Below are 22,709 nucleotides of genomic sequence, written 5' to 3'. Positions count from 1 at the left end.
ATTATATAAAACGAAAAAAAAATATCCCCAAAGTAATCATATTGACTGCTCAGGTCAAACGAAGAAAGGGCTCAATTCTCCACCGCCCACCTTGATCACGTTGCCATGAAGTTAATCACAGTATCAAGCAATATTGCTTTCATCTCCCCAAGTGTCAGCTTTTATTGTGGCTAATATTTTTTTGACAGGGTCCATATGATATAGGGCTCCAATAAGTCAGTCTTCTGAAGCAATTTCTTCCACTGTTCTTCTACAGTTGGCCTTTTTAATCCAAGAAACACCATGATATCTGTTGGAGGAGGACAGATGTGTCTGGCCTCCACAATAAACACTGGGCTTGGCAGGATAAAGCAATGCGTATTCCAGATACATATTTTTCCACTCTTGTTTTAACAGTCACATAGGCTTCTCCCATTGCCCAGTAAGAACAGGTCTATCATGGAGCGAAAGAAGTTTCCTGAATGCCTGACAGTGAGCACCCAGATGTAAGATCTGATTACACTGCCTGGCCTCATGTTGCACCAGCCATCAGCTCCACAAGTGCATCCTGAGCATTGTCAGAGTGACCTTCACGGGAAGACTGTTCACACCATGAAACAAAGAAGATATATTTATAATTATCTATCTGTATCAGCTTCACTTTCTGTGTGTTATCTCTGGAATCGACACTATTCTAATTGTATTAGAGGAAGAGACCAACTTTAGACAACCAGTGTAACCAGGGAAAAAATAATACAGAATAAAATAATACAGAACAATCCTTTATTATCTATATACTTAATGGAGTTGTCATACTAAATCAACTCAATGCTGGCTTCTAGCCTGACTCCCATCACAGGTTTCATGGTTGTATTTCATTTTACTTTACTTGTCAAATCTTTTTGACACAGTTTTTGAGCTTTTTATCCTTCTTGTGCTTTAGCTAACCTTAACTCCTATAAATGATAGGACTGAACAAATCTCCTGAGCCCTGTCCCAGGAGGTACGGGCATTATCTAGCAAGGATTCAAGGGGTTTATCACTCTCAATCCCAAAAGCATTTGGTCTCTGTGGGAAAAATTTCCCCTTAGCGGCACACAAAACTTGGCAAGATCATTCTCTCTCAAATAAATTGCAAGATCCTATGTTTGCAGAATCAGGCTATTTAGTGCTGCTCGCTTTAATATGCTGTCTTGTACACTGACAGCCGTTACAGGCTCCTACACCAGCAAGCAAACCCTACAGAGCACAGGCTCAAAGACTGTTGAGAAGTTTGACACCACCGTTCCATAAATCAGCACTTTGTGATAATATTAAACTGAAAGCAGACAGGCATGTCTTCTGCTAGCAGACACTTGGGAGTGAAATTATGATCTTTGGTGGATCCAGGAATATTCCCTTTCAGTTACTGAGGAGTGCCTGTATTCCCAGGAACTGATATCATTAACCTTCTCTCCTCTTCTCCAAGTAAACACAGGCATCTTATTGCAAGAACAACAAGAGCAGCAGTTCCAAAAGCAATGTGCCATCAGCACCTCTCTGCCATCCTCACCCCACGCACCTGCTCCCTCCCTCTGTCACTGCTCTGTTGCCGTGCTGAGTATTTACTTGACTCTTTCAAATGCATTAGCAGCTTGTTTTGTAAAAATTTATGGCTCAGGTACAGCATGATAATTTAAGATATACAAAATAAATTAAAGTTTATAATCCATGAGCTCCCATCCTCTCCAAAGTAATGAGATTTTGATAGATGTTTCACTTTTAAGCTATCAGACCATACAGATGAGTGAGACATCCTACAACATAAGACAGTGACCCATCTGGATCAACACGGAAATTCCCATGCCCTATCCTGCATGTACTTGGAAGCACTAGCTGCTTCAGGAGCCCTCTTTCCATATTTAAGTATGAATTCTATAGCCAGCAGTTGGCTTAAGTAGCCTAGCTACAAAAGGCTAATGTTCTTGATGCTAAAAACTGGAATCCTCTATTTTTTCCTCTATTCCAGCTCAGTGGATCAGACAGGATCACACAGTGGACACCTCAGGGTGGGACAGACTGTGCAGTGTGGTCCTTCACCAAAGGCAGTGGGTAGGAATGGAAATTCAGCACTGTTTAAAAACCTTCTTGTTTAAAAGTCAGCCTTGTGGATGTTTTGGTTTTGCTGCTCTAAACTCCCATTTCAGCAATCAATAAAAAATACAGTAACGCTCCATCTGTAATAAAGTGAACATTTATCATTACTAGAATTGAAGACTATTTTTTCTACGATGAGTGTATGCAACGTCCATGTCTATGTCCTTTTGATACACTAAGTATACAGAATAAATTTCTACTTTTTAAAGAAAAGAATTTTCATTTTCCTAAACAGGAAATTATTATTTCTATTTCCATTTTTATTTCATATTTTTACTTACTGTTTTTTTTAAATAAAAGCACAAAAGACAGCGGGTTTTTTTTTCCCATGGCCTCAAAATATTACACTTTTATCCTAGTTTTCAGCTTAGAAAGTTTTCCTAACCTATTTTATTTTCCTCTTCTCCATCCAGTAGAAAAGAGCAGTGCAGTCTATAGAATTAGAGATGGAAAAGGTCAGGCCGATCCATCTGCTATTGCTATTAACTCTATCAATTGCTATTATGAACATACCTTTGCTCTTTCTCACTTTGTTAATCTGCACACTCTATAATTCACACATTCAAAAGATAAGTTTCCCCTCACTCCGAAGTCACACAAACCCTCATTATATGTCGCTATTAAATCTTTGCAAAGTTACTACAAAAGATGAACGAAGAGGCTGTGAAGTGGTATAAAAGTCTCTTGTTCATGCAGCGAAGCAGATGGGACTGGATAGAAACTACAGGAGATCTGAAATGAATTAAAGGATCTTTCACACAGTATGATTCTGGGAGTATTCTATTTAATTGCAGGCAAGATGAGGTATGTGGAAGTAATATCTTTTGTTAAACCAACAAGCATAGCTATAAAAGGGAGAAGAGCCTTTCGGCACACATGCCTTTCTTCAAGTTGCCTATTTCTCCAGATACAGCTAATAAAATGTGCCACTTACCTATCTACAAACACTGTCTGGGCAATGTTCTTACACTACTGAAGTTGCAACTATAATGTTACACCTTATTTAATCATATTTACCTGCTTATTGGTTCATACATGCAATTAAATTATTCATAGAGCACCTCCTAATCATTACCTTAAATTAAGGAGAGTCAAAACCTACAACTCCCAATGCTACGAAACTCTTAGAGATTGCCTGGTGAATGTGCGAGACCTGCTAAGATCTGTCAGCTGATGTTTCACCTTCCACCTTGAAAAATGATCATTTAAATCAGTTCGGTTGCCTGATATGAAACCTCAACTTTGGTCCGGCTTGGCAAACTTTACTTTTAGGACTATTACGTATAATGTACCTGTTGTAATGGCTGGTGAATGGGTAAGGGCTGCAATAACAGACCTCAGGTTTGCACCCAGCTGAAAAAGTGGTGATTGTTTGGTTTGCTTATCTCTAGCAAGTGAGTTCTTTTCTGCATCCATTAGGGCTCACTACAGGTTACAGTGTGAGACAATGCCCCAGCAAATGAGCTACTGAGAGGTTCTGGAAGCAAATATACAACATTTTACACATTCAGCTTTTTAAATTTGGGCATGACTCTAGAAATCTTGAGTGCCACTGACTGCATTGGATTTTCAGAAATCCAGGATGTTTGGAGTACCATTAGGATTAATAATACAAGGTCAAATGAGCTCAAAAGGCAACACTAGTCCCATACAATCTCCTTGGGAGAGAGCAGAGATGCAAAAAGTGCCTTTACAGTCCAGCAACCACTGTGTCAATACATACAATTATCATTACGTTGTCATTGTGATATTAATGCATCATAATCTTACTGGCTATAATTGTCAACAACACTGCAATCTAGCAAAGGTGTAAAGCAAATGTCACTAACCAGCTGGCACGGATCCTATACATTAGCTCTATACACTTGATATCAAACAATCTGCAGTTTGCTGTGTGTACCAGCTGTATCACACCTGCATAACACTACCGTATGTATGTCTAAACTTTCACCACTTCTGCTATTTAGGCACATATATATTAGTTTAGGAATAATATCCAGACTCAAGAGGAACAAAGCCGTCTAGAGCTGTCACCAAAATAGCCACAAACATAAAGGCACTTTTTAAATCACTATCAATCATAAACCAAATGTAGCTTAAAACAGCAGAAACAACTGAGCCACAGGGCATTTCCTAGGGATATATGGGAGGCCAGGGTTAAGGCCCAGACATGACTACACCCAGCCCATCATTAATCACCAGGAAACGCCTTTGTCTTGATCATTCAGTATTTAGAATCATAGATGTTTGACATGGGAAGACCTTTTCAACAGTTTTGTTCATCCTCCTACTGCAGTATCTGGACAATTTTCCCTTTCAGTGTTCCTTTGATCCAGACCGCATTAAACTTGTGCTGTAGCTATGTATTACCCTTGAAGTAAAAGAAATGTTGGTATCAGATGCAAGAAGACAAGACTCAGGCAGAGAGAGACCAATAAACATACTGAACAGCCAAAAGAAGCAGAATATACTGCACCAACTGCAATTTGCTTCATGCATGGAGACCCCCCCAAAACTTAGGCAAAATAAAGTGGGTTTTACCCAGAGGATTAAAAAAAAGAACTTCTTTGTTGTTTTTTTAGGTCTTTTCTGTTGAAAGGCTCTTCAGAATCAAAACATTAAGTTTTATAGTCTTTTGACTTCAGAATGTTGCCCTTAAGCCACAGCCACAGAGCTAACATCAGGCTAGATCACGCAGTTGTCCAATAAAGGTGTATAGGACCACAGAATCACAAAATGGTTTGGGTTGGAAAGGACCTTAAGGTTATCCAGTTCCAACCCCCCTGCCATGGGCAGGAACACCTCACATTAGACCACGTCACCCAGAGCTCTGTCCAACCTGGCCTTGAACACTTCCACGGATGGAGCATTCACAGCTTCCTTGGGCAACCTGTGCCAGTATCTCACTATTCTCACAGTAAAGAACTTCTTCCTTATATCTAACCTATATCTATGTTGAGGAGGGAACTCAGTACTTCATTGACCATCATCATCATCCCCCATCATCAGATGGAGGGACACCACCATGGCCTTTGTTCTTCCAAGCCTCAGTGGGACGATAGTCCCATTCTTGTCTTCCATTCCACTAGCTGCCAACTGGGACTGGGAAGACTGGGAACAAGGGGATAGTGACAGAGGGATAAGGATACCATCTCTGAGCCCTGGGAGGAGCCCCTTGCCTGGGGTGTGATCCTCCTTGGCTAATTGTCCTGGCTTCATGCCCAGAAAGCTGGGAAGCAGTTGCACCACAGCCCAGCCTTTGGGGTCCCTTTGCACTTTTATCTTTATTCTAGGATTTTAGTTGTCCCTTTTCTTGCACATTCAGTCCACCTGTCGCAGGGGTAATGAAAAGCAGAACCACTGAGTAAAGGTGGGCTCAGATGCTGGGTTTTAATGAATCATCTCAGTGATACTTGGCCTTAACTAATCAGTAGCTTCTGTGGGAAAACAACTGAATTAATATTCATCCCAGTGCCAGATTTTAAAGACCGTCTGTGCCAAGCGCTGTGGATTATTGGCAACAAGGCACTGCTTTCCTCCCTCAGACATGTCAGCCTACAAAGCAATAAAAGTCACAAAGGAAAAAAAATGTTGCATTTTAGAGATTCTTTCTTTCTACAAAGCTAGCCATTATCTCGACTCTCTCTGAAGCCAGGGAACATCCACTGAGTCAACATAAAAGTGATTCTGTAATGGGTTATTCATCAACTGTTCATATTTGTGACTGACCTGACAGGGCTCATCTCCTGGAAGCAGACACTGCAGAGCGCTAACACCTACAGCAGGGGCAAGGTTGAATGTATGGGAGAGAAAACAAGAAAACAGTGCTGAACCTCCCTCACCCTGCCCACAAAATCCTTTCTGGTGAAAATCGTTTTTAGCTGTTAATGTTGTTTTACGGCCCAATTACTCCTACCACCATCTGCTTCTTTGTGAAAACATTCTGTAGATGCTGAAGTAACCAGACCAAGCAAAAGGCTGAGACAGACATCGTCACTAAAGTCTCATAACTAATGCTGTGACCAGGGCTGGGTGAGCAGCTGTGGCCAGCCAGAGCAACAGCTTCTGAGTGAGACATAAAACTTGGAGCAAACTGGGGGAAGGAGAGAAGGGAGTTTTATCACAGAGATCAGGAAAATCCCTCATGGAAAACTCTAAGTCCTTTCAGTTTGGTGAATCTTGTGTATTTGAAGGACCAAATTCTGAAATTCAGAAGAAAAAAACTCATGCACTCAAAGACGCCTCTTCCTGAAGCACACTGTGGAAAGCCTTGCATGTTCCACAAAATCCACACTACACAGCTGATGAATGAGCCCTAAAAGGTATATACTCTCAGCAAGCCTGCAGTCATCTCAATGTTATCTTTGCAGAGGAAGGACAAAAGCCATCACAGTAAGCAACAACTTTAACATGATCCAGAGAAAGGGATGAACTCCACAGCAATGAGGAAATTCCCCATTCCTCTTCCACCATGTTAGACAGCACTGTATTTTCAGGACTTGTTTATACTGCTGTGTTTTTGCTTAAAGACAAAGAAGCACTTCTGAGGACAGAGCTCCTAGCTCCTAAGAGAGCAGATGCCTTTAATTTCAGTTTAGATTTAATGTGCCTTGGGCCATAAAATTCTTGGTTACATTGACTAAGTGCTTTGAATCAGGGCTTGTGAGCTTGGTCTTCAATGCCAAAAGAGCTTATGAGGATCCTGAGAACCTCCTGAAAACCTTGAGGGGTAAACAGCTTGTGCTGCTCTCCTTATTGACAGAGAGGTGTTTCATTACCTCTGCTGCTTTTGCAAATTTCCATTGTAGGAAGACACTACTGGATAAGACTAATGAGAGAAGAGTCAAAGCATCAACCACACCTTCAAGCAAGTACTAACCAAGTAAAAATCACAGGCTGTTCTGAACAAGGAGAAAATCTAGCACTCTGATTTTTATGAAAATTGAAATGAAGCATGTGTATATATTAAGAATGAAATTACCAATTACTAACTTCAGATTTTACTTCTCTGTACACCAAACGATCTTCCAGTTTTCCACGTATCCTATAGTGGTAAAAGGCCAGGGTGTGTCTACATTTCCAGCATAAACTTCAATTTTATGGGTTTACAAATCAGATGTTTTAAATTACAGCTGAATGAGACTGAAGACTCCTACACAAGTTGTCATGTTGAAAGAGAACTGGGGAAACATTCACACACATTTTTTTTTGTGCTGGGTATAGCATGTGCAAAGGAGAGGTTATGAAAAGTACTTTTAAGCTTTTGACAATAGTATGGCTACACTGCATCCTCCCAGTTTTGCTTCAAGACCTAAGTGTACCAACATCCTAGTGACATAGAGTAACACAGCATGTCTTGCATGTGCCTCATGATGCTGGCATAAGCAGTGTTCTCACCAACATCCTGGAAGACCCTAGCGTATCACTCCTCAGCTGCCATTTTAGCCCTTTGGGACTGCTGATAGCATCATTCCTGGGATGGCTTTTATGTTACAGCTAAGGATCAGCAGTTCTTGGGCTGCTTTCCAAGAGAAGACAAATCCTTTGGACTGTGTAGCCGAAGACTGCAAATATTCCTTTAGCCAGTAAATAATCTTGCATTATTATTATTTGCCAACCTCTAACTTATGAAAGACTTTAATACAAAACAAGGGAAGAAATAAGCAAATTTCAGTCAGCAATACAAAGTGCAAGTGACTTCTACATAAACTGCAGTAGAAAAAAACACACCATTCTGGAGTGGGTAAAGGATGTGTTAGCCTGGGATTCTGCCCATAGGGCTAACACAGCTCTTCTGCCTTAGACTTTCTGTGAGCAGACTCATGAGGGTCCAGACCTTCAAGGTGCCTAATTCTTGTTGATTGTTCTCAGAAAGAATGAAGAACTATCTTAATCCTTCTGCCTGTCCTTCAGACTGCACCTTGCAACACTAGCACTGCTTCATACACTTCATCAAACAGGTGTAGTGAGGACAAACCCCACAGAATTCATGAGATGCTCATGTAAGACAGATAAGTATCTAAGAAACAAGCTGATTAAAAGGTTTCCTGTTTACATATACCACAGTTATTACAGGTCTTAAAATTATATGGTCATATCTCATGGATGTGCCAGCCCAAGTAAGAATTTTTTCCATAACAACTGGCTGTGTACATTGGTTTACATTGTTTTCTTATCCATCAGACTTGTTTAAAAAAAACACCATAACTTTATTTTCATATACAAAAGCTATCTCATCTTAATGGTCTTGCAGAAGGATGATGCAACAGGACTTCATTTGAACTGTGGACTCAAGATTGACTCATGACTGGGTTTGACAGTATTTTTTTTAACTGTACATTTTTAAACTATTATACATTATCCTCCAGTCTCTGGGTTCATAGCAACTCACAGAATTTACATACAGTTGTCCTGGTTTCTGCCACAAATGAGGAACAAAATCTGCAAAGTTCTAAAAAAGCCTAGAAATATTGGCTAATCTGAAGTTTCACAAAATTGTTAAGAAAATGCTTCATTGTATATCACTTCTGAGGTTTCAGATTTTGCATAATTTACTGTAGGTGACTGCACTGTGGTGGTTATTAGTGGGGCTGAAAGAAAGAGCTGGAAGGAAGAGCCAAAAGCTGCAGTCACTGACTGACAGGTCCTTCATGGCTGGTGGGAAAAGGAAGGGGAGCAGCCAGTTGCTTCCTATGAAACACTACCCCTTTCTGATGGGAGAGATAAGGATGTGCTCAAGATACATGATATTGCATGATCCATTGCCCATATAAGTCAAAGTTATCCTGAGTTTAACAAGATCTCAACTAAGGAGATGTTTCAGTCCCTTTGACTCAGCAAAATACTTCACCTCCATCCCTAGCCAGGATGGGACCCAATCATCCACCTAACCTCCAATCTTTGATGTCAGCTGGCCATTAACAATGACATCCTGAACACAGATGAACTTTGTAGCAGAGTCAATGGAAAGACTATTGCTCCAGCCCAACTAGGTGGTATCAAAAATTGAATGTACCTTTCCTGTAAGAGCTCTACAGGAAACAATGTCTCTGCAGTTAAAAATAAGCAAAGTTCAGAGCCCTCAGTGACTGCTAGTTCTGTTTATTCGGTGTATGTTGTTTATTAGGTATATTAGGAGTCTGTAGACTGCCTTTGACAAACATTTTTGGTATCAACAAAATCACAGTAACACTAAGTAGTTCAGATTGTAGCCTTTGAAACTCCTTTTCTAGACAACATTCATCTTCCTAATTAATAATTAATCGCACTGTGTTTTTAAAGAGATTATCAGGTGTGATAGCAGAGTGTGCCTAAGGCAGTGACTTCATTAACCATACGGAAGAAGTTTACTTTGTAGTTCCCCTGCCTGTCGCAGGGGTAGGTGCCAAAGGGGTCTCTCTTAGGTTAGAAAGTCAAAGAGCAACAATTTAGAGCAGGAAACAATTGGGCTATTATTTTTCTTTTTTCTTTTCCTTCTTAAGGAGCTTTTAAATCATAAATCTTCAGATGCTTGTTGTGCAATTTAAGACTCTAGTCGACTTTTCCTACAAAAAGGCCCAATTCTGTGAAGAACAGAGTGCCCTTCCGAGTCAGACTAAGGACCTTCCTCTGTTGGTGCATGTTACCATGGTAGGAAGAGTTTACAAACACTGTTCCACCTAACAAGGCTTTGAACTGCATTTGTGCAGAGACACTCCACACTGTGCCAAGAGTGTCAGCGAGGCTGGAAACACTGATTTCACCTACAGGACAGTATCTCAAGTACGCTCTCAGCAAGAACTTGCAGCGGATCCTGCCCAGACCAGCGCCAGTTTGTGGCCCTGACTTGAAATGTCAACAGCAGCATAAAAGCTAGCAGCCCCCTGAGGACTGCAAGACTGTTTTCAACGTGATCTGCCAAGAGTAGTGCTGGACAAATACTCAATATCAATTAATTGGACTAATTTCTGTCAATGAGGCAGCTCTATGTATCAATTCTGGAAGGTTTTCTGTACTATCAATGATATTTTTTCTCTTATTTGTCAGTTTTGCTATACCCATTGCCTGATTTCCGTACTGATGGGTACTTTATGCCTTATCCCATTAAGATTTTGCTCACCTTGATGAAATGTCAGCAGGATTATTCCCACTGATGGGGAAACAAAGAGGGTAACATTTTGCCCACAGACTGGACTGATAATACAGATGAGACTGAAAATCAGATGCTCTGACTCTGCCTCCTTTCTAACCAGCAGGATAATAACAAAGAACACAAACCCCCAGCTATTCTAAAGAGCTTTTCACAAAGGAGTTGCAGTGAAGGATGCAACTACCCCCTGTAACTTAGCACTAATCTGCGATTAAATATACTAGTTTTTAAAGTTAAAAACAAAAATCTAATGTGAAACTACTTGATGCAATGAGTCCATTTCTCCTTGAATTTTCTCCTGTGGATTATCTTCTATTTTTAGGTGTTTTATTTTTAGGCTGCTGCATGCTATCACTGGGCAGCTCGACCAACTATTAATTGGAAATGTTTTACTGCTTGTGCAGTTTTATTTCTTTGCTTTCTGCACCACTTAAACCAACCTGTCCTCCCAGGAGATGACAGGCTAGGGAGAGAACATTTAAAGGACAGTTACAAGCTGTACTCTTCAGGTGCAGTGTGGCACTATTATAAACCTTTTGCTGTTTTCTTCTCCTACACCTGCGTACGTTTGTGTCTGTGCAGGCATTTTTCTTAAGCCATGTCAAACTTTATGGAGTATGAGGACCATATGGCAGCAGTTCAGCAAGCTCTCAGCATGCAGCTGAGATTAAAAGACTTCCTGAGCACAGTCAGCAGAGTCCCGTGACAATATCCGCGTGCTGTATACAGTGCTGGGTCATGACAAGTAGATCCAAACGGTCTGACATGGGGAGGGGTGGGAGCTGGAAAACCCAGCAGGGCACTTGATGGTGCAAGTCCCTGCATTTTTGGCAGCTGCATTATGGACTTCAAGGTACTGTGCCACCCAGCCAAGTTTGAAGCTGAACTTAAGAGAGCGGTACATGATCATAACCACTATTTTTAATACTATTATCATTACCTGTCTCAGTAACCTAGACAACAGCAAAACTCTCATTTCTTTCCAGTTTCAGAGCACTACTACATTAGCTTGAACTACTGTTCGAGCTGAAGTCAGTGGCAAAGCACGAGTTGGGAATAAAATCAGCCCCCGTTCAACTGGCATTTCATTTAAAAAGACTTACATTTGCTGGGATATTTAACTCCACAAAGCTCACATGCCTTTGCAAGCTACCACTTTAAAATGCTAGCTAAAAATATTTGCGTTATCTGAAGTCAGATGCATAAATCCTCCCTACTGCTGGGTACACAGTGTGGCAGTGTACAATACAACTGCAAATTTATTTGTTAGAAACTGTACATCTGTTATGATTTACACTTGCCAAAATGTAATTCTTTATGGCAACAATTGTTTCATGGTGCTTAGTTTTTCACCTCTGTGCCAGGAATCTCATATGGGATAATTCCATGACCTTGGAATCCAGCAGATACATTCCACATCTGTCTGGTCTGGGAAAGCCCAAGTTTGTTGTGTGAAAACCATAGTGGGAAAATAAGACCTGGAAATAGCTGAAAATACAGAAACTACAGGGCTGCTTCTTTTTTGTTTCCCCCCGCCCCTGTTTTAAGTACCAGTTTCAAGTGCAGTAAATCAATCTCACAGAAGTGGTTACTTTGCTTTTGTAAGCAGACATTCACTTCTGATCCTATCTTCAAATTAAGGAATATGGTATAAACATTAAAATAATTCTATCTCTGGAAAAAATCACAGCCTTTAAATTTTAAAACTAAATCTTGTTGAAGGCTGTTGAAGATCTGAATGGAAAAGCACCCGACCTACTGCAAGCAAGCATCTTACTGGTGCCTGTGATGCTTTAAAATGGCAGAAAAACTGTAGCTGTCTTGGAATCTCAGAACAATATTTTTCTCCCCAGACTTTTTAACAAAAAATGAACCATGACCAGCTTTGTGAGCAGTGAACTCAAAAACTCCTGGTTTCCTGTGACTCTTCCCTGTGCACATTTTCTGTTATTCTAATAATCTGCCTGAGCCCTGCTGCAGCCTTCCTCTCCACTGACCCCTGTGGCATTTTCACACACATAGCCCGCACCTCAGATAACCTGCACCCTGCTATGATCCGTGCAATTGGAGATAAGATGGTGGAGAGAAAGCCATGAGAATAGGTTACACTAGGAAAAATTGAGAAAATACGAACATGCTTGCTTGACAGAAGTGGGAGACTAAATATGCTTGTCCATACTAACCAGGATGACATTCCTGATTTAAAGCAGGAATTGTTGTTCTGACCATCACTGAGACTGAAGTCTCCCTTTCAAAAGGGTTTAATGGCTGCTCTTCGGACTGCAAATCCTGAAGGTGCTAACTTTTTTACAGGCTGTAAGTGCAGGTTCTGCAGAACCAATATACTTAAAAGATCACATCCCAAAGAGATATCATAGAGGAAGGCAGCACTGCAGGCTGCTAACTAGAAATGAACAATTACTTGATAAAGTGCATAAAAAGCTGTGCTAGAAATTTAAAATCCATGTGTGAGTCCTGGGCATCTTAGAGAAGCTTTTATGGTAGGAGTCATAAGATCCCACTTGGAACCAGTATCTGTGATGCTGGTGCATCAAAGCTTTGTAAACTGGTAACTGATTTGTCTAAGGCATGCCATGAATGACTGTGGTTTATAATAAATTAGTACCTTGTCCAAAAATAGTGTGGCAAAGTTTAGCTTTGTACTACTGAACATACTGTGCTCCTAAGGAGACTGCATTCTGGTGATATATGAAATGGTTTTTGCATATACAGCAGCCAAACAAATTGGCTGCATTTCTAGTTTTGGATAGTAAGGCCATCAACATCAAAAAATATATGAAGGAAGCTAATGACTTTTCAACATATTGTGGCAACAAACCAGCCAAAACTACTTTTAACCAGTTTGTAGAATAATGTGTTCCTGGCGGCTCACATCAACTCTCCTGCACAAAAGTTTAACATCAAAGCTATAAACTCCCATGAAATCAAGTTTAAAATACAAAGCCTAAATTAAGTGTGAAAAGGCAGAAATACTAGTGCACTGCAAGAAATAGTTGATATTGGGTGTTCATTCTTTAACGCAGAAAAATACAGGCAATTTCCAAAGTGAGAAGCTATGTTAGATTTATAGTGGAAGGGTGAGGTGAGCAGATACTTTATGATCATGCAGTATGCAGTGTTAATACTTTTGTACCCATTCAAGTCATACCAGCTGTTCCATGAAGGTGGGGAATATAAAGGCCCTTAGTTGTTCTTAAGCAAGCTGCCAATTTTCCACATGGGATTTGATCCCTAAGAAAATTAGGTTTTCCTAGTCTCATGCTGCTGCAAAGAGTAACAGTACACTCAATAACACTAGTAGAAATAAAAATCCATTATTTCTGGGGAAAAAACAAAAGAGTTTATGTCCTAAATTTTCTCATATACTAAGTATTGCTAATGAAACAAATTCCCTATCTAATATCTAGCCTCTTGTATTCTGACACTATTGTTTTGAAGTGACACTGCTCATGACATATTTGAAGTTCCTAAATTGTGTGGTATACAGGTGCAATTATTTGCACTGACAATTTTGTGAGCATCACAAGAGATTATTTGTTCATACATCAAACACATATTTCCAACACTCAAGGAAAAAAGGATGGAATTTTAAGTGTCAGATATTATAAACTCAGTTTTGGCTGTCTTGGATAGAGGCACCCGTCCAAAAAAACACAGATAAGAAGCAAGCAAAGAAAAACCTTCTGTCCTCTAAACCATCTGGAACTGGCACTGTACAAACCCTTTATCACCTGAGTGGGGCAGGGTCTTTTTCCTCCTAAATCACATCAAAATACAGTTGCCTGATGGAGCCAGAGATGTATTCTGCGTACATACAACTGGATTCCAAGGCAACACACCATATCAACTTCTTAAACCAACCTGACCCTCCTTCTCCCACAGTGAGGGATTCAGGTTACCTCTTACCTCCTGTGTGCACCTCCTTGCTGCTGGTCATGTAACATCTGGCCTGGCATGTGCACTTGAACTGTCACCACACAGCCATATGTTGGTCATTCCCAGGCTATATATTTGTGCATGAATACTCACAGCTGGAACTGAAAAGCTCCTACTTCAATACATATACAGTCATATCCTAATGCTGTCTTGTTATTCTTAGGCTGAGTCTCTCTAATACCTTTTTATAACTTGTTATATCGCAGCACCGAGGTATTTGCATGAGATACCAAGGATCCAAATATTTATGCAGAGAGCGAGGAAAAACCCCGTCAGCATCTGCTTGCAGAAGTGAGATGGTGGAAGTGAAGTGTCAGATAATCTCCCAAAAAGATGTCAGCATTTTCAGCTGCCTGACAGATCTGTCTGCCTGAGCGAGAGTAAACAAGAAAATGGCCCAGCCATTTGGACTAAGTTTAAGGCAAAACAAAGAACAAATTATCCATTTCAGATCAGGTCTCCTGCTCCAGTTTACAGATGTTCATTTGTGGTTTCTCCTGCAAGTCCCTTTGGAAACAAAGATCAGTGCACTGCATGGCTGGCCAGCCTGGTTGAAGTATTGGCAATTTGGAATGAGAAAAATCTCATGTAGAAACCAAAGCTTCAAACAGTAAAGACACTAAACACACCTTAAAACTTCTCTGCATCTTCAATTTATTGGAAATTAGGGATTGTTCCACTTAAGAAATTTCCATGGAACTGGTGTCTGAATTGATTTGAATTTTAAGTCATCCTCCTGCTTGTGTGCAGTTAGTTCAGATTTATGCTGAAGGAAGAGATTAAACCAAACCCAAATATTTTTTAATACAGTCTTGATCTTTATGAGGAAATGACAGAGCTTATCAGGATGCCAGTCTTACCTCTGTAATAATGAAGAAGTCATCACCAGGCTCTCCCTGAACAACAATTTTTTCCCCATCTTCAAACTGGACAGGTTCCAGAGCATCAGCCACTGTCAGCCGCTCCCATTTGTCCAGGGACTCTAAAACATTGAAGATCATAAAGCTTTATTATAAGAGACTCTAACTTTGGCTGAAGATATGTATCTAAACTGACAGCTCTGCTGTGCCTGGTTCTGTTATAAAAGAAACATTTCTTTCATCCAGGCACTCTGCACTAACCTCCAGTTGGGAAACATGAATGTATTTATTCACTGTGTCTTAGACTTTAGTAATCACCCAGATAACAATCTTGAAAGTTGGACACGAAAAGTTGGCTCCAGTTCCCTATGCCTGCAATCAGATCTGCACTGCCCTGATGCTGCAGTGGAGTAGCCTAGGAGCTGTTTGGAGATACCAGTGACACAGGAGTGCTGAGATTCTCTTGCCACATCCCACACTAGGTGTCAGAACAAGTCCTGCTGTCTCTTTGAGTTGCACGCAGCCTGTTACCGATGGCCTGCTAGATAAGCAATGTGAAAGTGTGAATCTAAAAGACGACTCTTCTCCACAGGTGTGACCATGCACCATTGAAGCCATGCACAAGACCCTGGTAGCAAGGGTGGCAGTAAGACCAAGGATCACATGGATGACTGAAGTGGCATTCCTGTTTCACTGGCCAGCAGGATGGTTTACAAAGTTTTTCTTTTCATTCCTCCACTTAGAGAGAGATGTTACAAAACTTCAAAGTAAACTTTAATATGAAAAAAATACTGGTCTGTTTTATGAGTAATGAAGCTAACACAGCCTGCTCCCCACCCACCCTGCTGGTGCCATACATCCCTGTGATACCTACACAGCAAAAGATAGCCTGTAAAAGACAACAAATGACAGCTACTTCAGGGCTGCTCACTCTCCCACTGCCTTCCTCCTCCAGGGTCTGCTAAGGGATGGATTTTACCTGGTCTGCCTTTGGGGAGAGGAGGGGGCCAACCGGCTCTCTCCTCTACTTATTTGCATGAGAATTCGAGGCAATGAATTATACTTGAACTTCTGTACTTTTATCAGATTTGACTGAAAGAAGTGACAGGTTTAAAAGTTATTAAAAGAAACAGGTGATACAATGATATAACCTTCACTGCCTCAAAAAGTGCGGCTAAAATTCATGTACTAGAGCTCTGCTGGTTCTTACTTATTATGAATTATTGAACTAATGTAAGTTAGGACATGGCTTCTGACACCAGGATTAGATTCTGGGCTGTTCTCTCAGAATCTCGTTTCCCCAGTTTGTCAAAAAAATTGCTTAGAAGTATTGTCTGAGGGTGAAAGAGTTGTTCTTTCTAAGTTAAAATGACTTTTTGTTGAGCTTAGAATTGCACACTGAGTCTGGTAGCAAAAGCAGATCAAAGTCTGCAATGCACCAAAGGTAAGTTTTGAGTTGCCTAACACACATACATCTCAGGGTTTTATGCTACTTTCTGTTGCTGTTAGGGAAATTATTATTCCTAGCATTTTCCCCACCTAACTAATGCACTTTCCTGGTGCATTTGTGACCTTTGGTGCAGAACCATTAATGTCAAAGACCAAGCCCATTTTGTCAATGCAACATTCAAAAAGTGCTCTGTTCAACTAAAAATAGGCATAAAACTCTTTCATGCAGACTAGAGTAGGCTTTTTCATTAAAAAAAACCCCAAACTCTATGTAATTAACAATGAAAAGAAAAAGTCTCTTGAAACTTCTTCTTCAGTTGCCTTTATGAAAAATTCAGAGCTAATTCTAGATCTAGTCACAAAGTGTCTCTCTTTTGCATAAGGGAATTGTACCACTACAAATACATCCGTTAATGAGCAACAGAGCATTATACATGATGAAACTACTAACATTTTAGCTGGAGAATTAAAATCAAGCATCAAATGAAGCAGACTCTATGCAACTTTTTGCAATTTCCAAGTTGTACCTATCAATTCTTGTCTTTACATTTAATTAAGCTCCAGAAGAAAGATTTTAAACCATTAGTTTTCTCATACCTTGTTTGATATACCAAGAGCAGCTACTGATAATCTAAAAAATCCTTAGATTATCAAAAAACAAGAAAAGACTCTTACAATTATATGGGTAGTTACAGACATTAGACAGGCCTTGAAAATGTATATATAAGAAACAGGCAGAGGTTTTTCCACCAAGAAATCACTGAGTTCTGTCCACATTAAGGCATGAACTGAAGTGGACTTCTCTGTGCTGTGTTAAGATTTCTGAAATACCTTTCTGTTTCCCAGGTGTTATCTACTTTTTAGACATGTGTAATAGATCCTTACACATTTCACCTAAATTCTCCATGTTCCTGAAATGAGGTGTCATTTTGTCCACTGCTTTTCCATCCTTAAAAAAGGTTCAAATCTTGAAGTCCTTCCTCTTTTTTTACTAAGATTCAAAAGCCATACTAGAAAGTAGGATATAATTACATTGCAAACCGCATGTTTAAGGAAGCACATCTCTGAATAACCTTTCTACTCTGAAATTGTTTTGAGATGTCTCATTGTTGTAATTGCTCCTCATTAGTGCAGGTGCAGAGATCCTTTTTTCTTTAAATACTCATTGTAATTTGGTATAATTTGTGCTCTTAATTTAGGCAGATTTAAATTGAGCATAAAAGAAGGCATTTAAATGATGAAAACTTCATTAATAAGTGCGCAACATACTTACTTTAAGCACACAAATATAACTGAAGATTTCATGGACCTCTCAGAAGTTCAAGTATATTTCCACAAAGACACTCTCATATTTCAGGTACCTCATCTTAAATGGTAAATGAATACCATAAACAAGAAAAGGAAATTGCTTAAGTAGAAATATAAATACTTCAGATAGCAAATGAATCCTGAATTGTTTTTTTCAAAATAGCCCCAGCAGAAACATGATGTTTCTCCTGCAGAATCAGCATTTCATTGTCCTGTCTAACACTGTCCTCCTTATGAGACGCTTTTGTTCTCCTAATGGTGATTGATTGGTCAGGCATTATGGGTTTGTTGTTTTTCCTACTGAAGGCCATCAAGAACATGTCCAAATTTCGTGGCTATCACATTAATCAAAGGGAAACAAAATCCAAGCCCAAGAAGCTAAACAGATGTTTTAAGAATGTAAGACAGGGGCTGTAAAATACGAACAAGGGAAAAAAAAACCCAGTCCATTTTGATTTGTAAGGTTACTTTGTTCAGTGCACATAAATACAATATTCTTGCAGGAAAAAAGCTTCTTACCTGTCACCTGGGAGGATGTAACTAGTCTTTATGACAAACTTATATCTCTGCACTGCTTTCTCCTCCATCCATATGATATTTACTGCAACAGCAGCTACCAAAAGGTTACCAGTGCATGCCTGCTCCCATATTTAAGGAAAGGTCTGTCCTTCAAACACATAGCATCACAGAAACAGACAGGCTGGAAAAGACCTTTAAGATCATCAAGCCCAACCGTTACTCCAGGACATGTTCAGTGTATATTAGAGAATAAGAAAAACAAGTTCTAAAAAAGGACCCTTTACACTTTTATTCCCTCTTTAACGACGCAACCACAAGACCTTCTGTTTGACCATCATTGCTTTCCTCGTGCAATCAAAGACCAAAATTCATTCTGCCAACATGTATAACACAGGAACTAACAGGCAAGTCCAAAGGGCAACTGACCCAAAATGGAGACCTTGCTTAGGAATTCTTCATACATCTTCCGCTTTCTCAGTGTGCTGCCCTGTTATTAAAAGAGAGAGAAAAAGGAGGTAGAACATTACACAAAGTATTTTTGTGATTTCTTCCTACAGCTGCTCTTTTTTTCCCCTCCCTTTCCAAATCTAAAGCATAGCCAGGATAAACAGCCTAAGGCAAATGTTTCCCCATAAAATGTCTGGGCAAGTTGAACTGCTGATAAGCAAAGACAGAAGGAATCAAATTCAATGCTGGTGTAATTTCACTGACTTCACTGGTGTTACTGGACACCATGGATTAACTGTATCCATTATTTACAGGCGCTCATTTTAAAGCCAGAGCTTCATCAATTAACTGTTTAGCTAATTCAATATGTATCCTGTTGCCAGTGAGGCCCTGCTAGAAGGGAATTTACAATGACAAAGTAGGATAAAACTTAAAATGTCCCCCTCATGGGTCCCATTCTTTTAGGTTAAAACCTCTTTAATGCTAAGGGCCTTTATCTGTAAGCCTGGTTTATACTCTGAATAGTGTTACATGCATTGTAACTGTTGAGCAACCTAGTCATAGTATTATTTTAACAAGATTTAAGCATTTTGGAGCAGACAATCCATCAGTGTATATGTAGCTACCGGTACAGTCGTTCCCATACTAAGATTTTATTGTGTGATAAATTACTGAGATACCTTCTGCTTACACAGTGTTTGAGCACCATAGCCAGAAACCATAAGTAGCCATTTCAGCATGCATTTTTGAAGGTTATTCAGGTATGAATAAATACTATGCAGTTTTACCAACATAAAAATAATTCATCCTTAGCTCCTTCTGCAGTGACACAAATGACTTGAAAACAAAACCTTCCCAGGTACCAAAGAGGAACTCCAGAGTTTTCCTTGGTACCATGCAGTTTATTCCACACTGTTACACGACAGCGTGCATAGCTTCTTCCTGGGTAGAGTCCCTGTGGACGCTGAAGGCTGCCTGGTGCCTGCTAGTCAGATGTACAAGGGAGGAGTACAGCACAAAGATAATACATTTATCTTCTGAAGAAAGGGGAATTAAAGATTTAATTTGCTCTTAGGCTGGGCAGAAAAGACAATGTTTGCCAGAAGCAAATGTCTATCATAGAAAGAGACACTTCACTGTTCCTCCTCCACGTGAGCACTGGTAAGTGCTGGAAAGCAGACACAGGAAGTGGGGATAGAGGAAGAAAAAGAAGAAATATTTCACCCTCCACTGTGAAAACATACAGAAATACTCCAAGTATGAAAATGGGAAAGGCTGGTGTATTCAAGTGCAATGCTGTAACTAAGAATTAGACAACATCCCTCTTCCTACACACACTGTGCAGGTGCAGCTTTATCCAACGACCACCAAAGCAAAGTGAATCCTTCCAACAATATCAACAGGCTTTGTCTCCAGCTTCTGACTGCAGCACCAACAGAAGCTGCTGGATGCTCTCCTCTGGAACAACACCTACTTGTATCCCTCTCCTGGGGCCACCCCTGCTCTGAAACAGCAGCAGCACCTTCAAGAGTTGCCACTCTTTCCAAGTATCTCTGCATCAGCAGCAGCAGCACTCACTACTGAGGTCTCCTCCTCCACACCCCATTCATAATTTCCGACTCTGGTGATGACAGTTCTCCCCTCAGTGATAGCATCGGTAACCCTTCTCTGACCTCTCTGTCTGACAAACCTGGTTCTCAACCTCAGGAGCCCCCGAAAGCATTTGAAGTGCCAGAAAGAAAAAAACACCCAAGTTCAAACGGAGGAGGCTGTGCAAACCACGCCAGATCCTGACAGCTTGCTGCAAGACAGAGAATGGAAAACCGGACACTGTGCAGTTGCTGCTTTCCTCCCTGCAGTCGAGTGGAAACGAGACCAGCAAAATTGACAGCTGTGGAAAACCAGACTGGTGGTTTAGTTTGATGGGCTGGGGCACCCAAGGACAGATGTGGAAAATGCTTTTAAAATGACTTGCGGATACAGATGAATTTTAAGAAGCAGTAATCAGTAGCCGTAAGTGACACCTGACCACAACTCTGAGTATTTAGAGATGCAGACAAGACCCAGGAAGGCAGGAATTGCAGGCATCCCGCCTGGCCCAGAGAGCAAGAGCCCATCACTCCTACAGGAAAATGGTTGTGTTACATCTTGGCTAAACTAAGCTAGGGCAAGGGTACAGAATCCACCATGAAGACAAGTGCAAGCAAAACTGAACTGGAAAGAATTAATTACATGTGCTGTTATCATTTCTTTTGTATTGTGATAGTAGAACCTCAGTGGGACTCCACTTAATGTATAGCTACACTGTCATGTCTCAGAATGATACCACAATGGTGAGGGAGAACAAGAGCCTAGGAAACAACTAATGGTTGAGGCTTAGGAGTCCCATTTCACATCACATGTACTGAAACCCAAAGTGACCCAACTGATGGCTCATGACTCAACCTGCAGGATGGCTCCATCCAACCCTCCATCTCTCCTGAAGGAGGGAGACAACAGCCTCCAGGGTGGCATGAGCCACCCGACAGAAGAGCTTACTCCTTGGTATTAATCATTTTTTCCTCCCCACAAAATAAAGGGAGAACATGCCTAATTCCCACCTTCCTTGGTCAGCCTAATATTCCCCTTTCATCCCTTCCCATAGGCATAACGTCACCTCTGACTCCTGACTTCTTTTTTATACTTGCTTTACTTGTTCTAGTTGCTTTACCCAACTTGTGAGGCCACAGGAAGGAAAATCATCATAATCTCTAATCCTACCTTTCAAGTCACTTCTGTAGAACTGTCAACCAACATGTGTCCTGGGACATGTGCTAAGTCTGTTTTCTTGCAATATTTTAATGGATCTTCTAGAAGCAACAACAAATCAGACAGTAACAATATCTGCAGAATAGGAGATAGCATGCAAGCTTGCCAGAACAGGAAAACACAAGAAAGGATTTGGAGACACTAAAAATGGGAGTAGAAAGTAATAGAATGAGCTTCCACTTGGAAAACACAGCTAAGAAATGCAAAGGAAAAATAAAATCCAAAGTACAGATGCTTGATGAAAGGAAGAAGACTGGAAAGTTGTAAACCTGAAGAAGATTTAAAAGCAGTATATGAGAGCTGGTTTGCAGCATTAGACTGCAACAAGAATACAGCCAAGGCTATTTTGGTCGTACACTCAGACATTATCTAGGAATGAAGTTCAGAGGCTTCATCTCCATGGCTCAGATGTGATGATGCCTGAAATGCTACACTCTGTTTTGGTACCTCTTCTCCAGAAAAGTATTCCTAAACCAAAGCCTGAAAAATGCTAAAACACTTGGCGAGGGCTGATAAGGAAGGAGCAAAACAAATTCAGGCTGTAGATGTTAGCTCAACAGTAGGATCATAGGTATGGCATCCACATAGCTGGCATGCATTGTGGCAAGGGTTTTAAGTAGACAGTGATAATCATCTACAGATAGATGACAGAAGGAGAAGGCAATTTGGTACAGCATAACTTGACATAACCCAAAGTAATAAGAGAAAATTAAGAAAATCTAACTTAAGTTCAATATGAAAGATATTTTCCCTATGTAGGAATTATTCTCTTGCAGAAAAGTTTCCCAAGGGAAGCGATAGAACTCTTACTGCTTGAGCCAGATAAAAACAATAGTAAATGTACATGAATAATTCTGCACTGGCAGTGTTCTTGATGGCATGTTTTTAAAAGTCTTTATTAATTCTGCTTTTTCTAACCTATTAATATCTTATTTCAATAGTCGCTGCTTCTCCCTCTCTCCCCATTCCTTTGTTCACTTTCTCGCTGGTTCTGAGCTGTCACGCACAAGCTTATCTTCTTAAAGACAGTGGTTCCCGCTAACTAGGAAAACTTGTTAATATTCTAAGTTGCAGTGCTCCTCCCTGACACAGTCCCAAGGAGAAACGGGATCACTTGC

The 22,709-nt window shown here is 40.4% G+C and overlaps 1 protein-coding gene across 2 annotated transcripts in view; it reads right to left on the bottom strand.

Annotated features, from left to right (window-relative positions):
• PRKAR1B (protein kinase cAMP-dependent type I regulatory subunit beta) overlaps positions 1-22,709 on the bottom strand; it is a 104,027-nt gene that overhangs the window by 5,352 nt on the left and 75,966 nt on the right. For both annotated transcript variants that reach the window (XM_005145279.4, XM_034065584.1), the window contains exons 8-9: positions 18,763-18,823; positions 15,061-15,182 (exon numbers count right to left, since the gene is read on the bottom strand). In XM_005145279.4, the coding sequence (XP_005145336.1) occupies positions 15,061-15,182; positions 18,763-18,823 (183 nt within the window). The remainder of the gene's footprint in view (positions 1-15,060; positions 15,183-18,762; positions 18,824-22,709) is intronic.

Source organism: Melopsittacus undulatus, chromosome 8 (assembly GCF_012275295.1).
Source record: "Melopsittacus undulatus isolate bMelUnd1 chromosome 8, bMelUnd1.mat.Z, whole genome shotgun sequence".
NCBI lineage: Eukaryota > Metazoa > Chordata > Aves > Psittaciformes > Psittaculidae > Melopsittacus > Melopsittacus undulatus.
The sequence above is the reverse complement of the archived record's forward strand: the minus strand, read 5'-3'. Positions and strand labels throughout refer to the sequence as shown.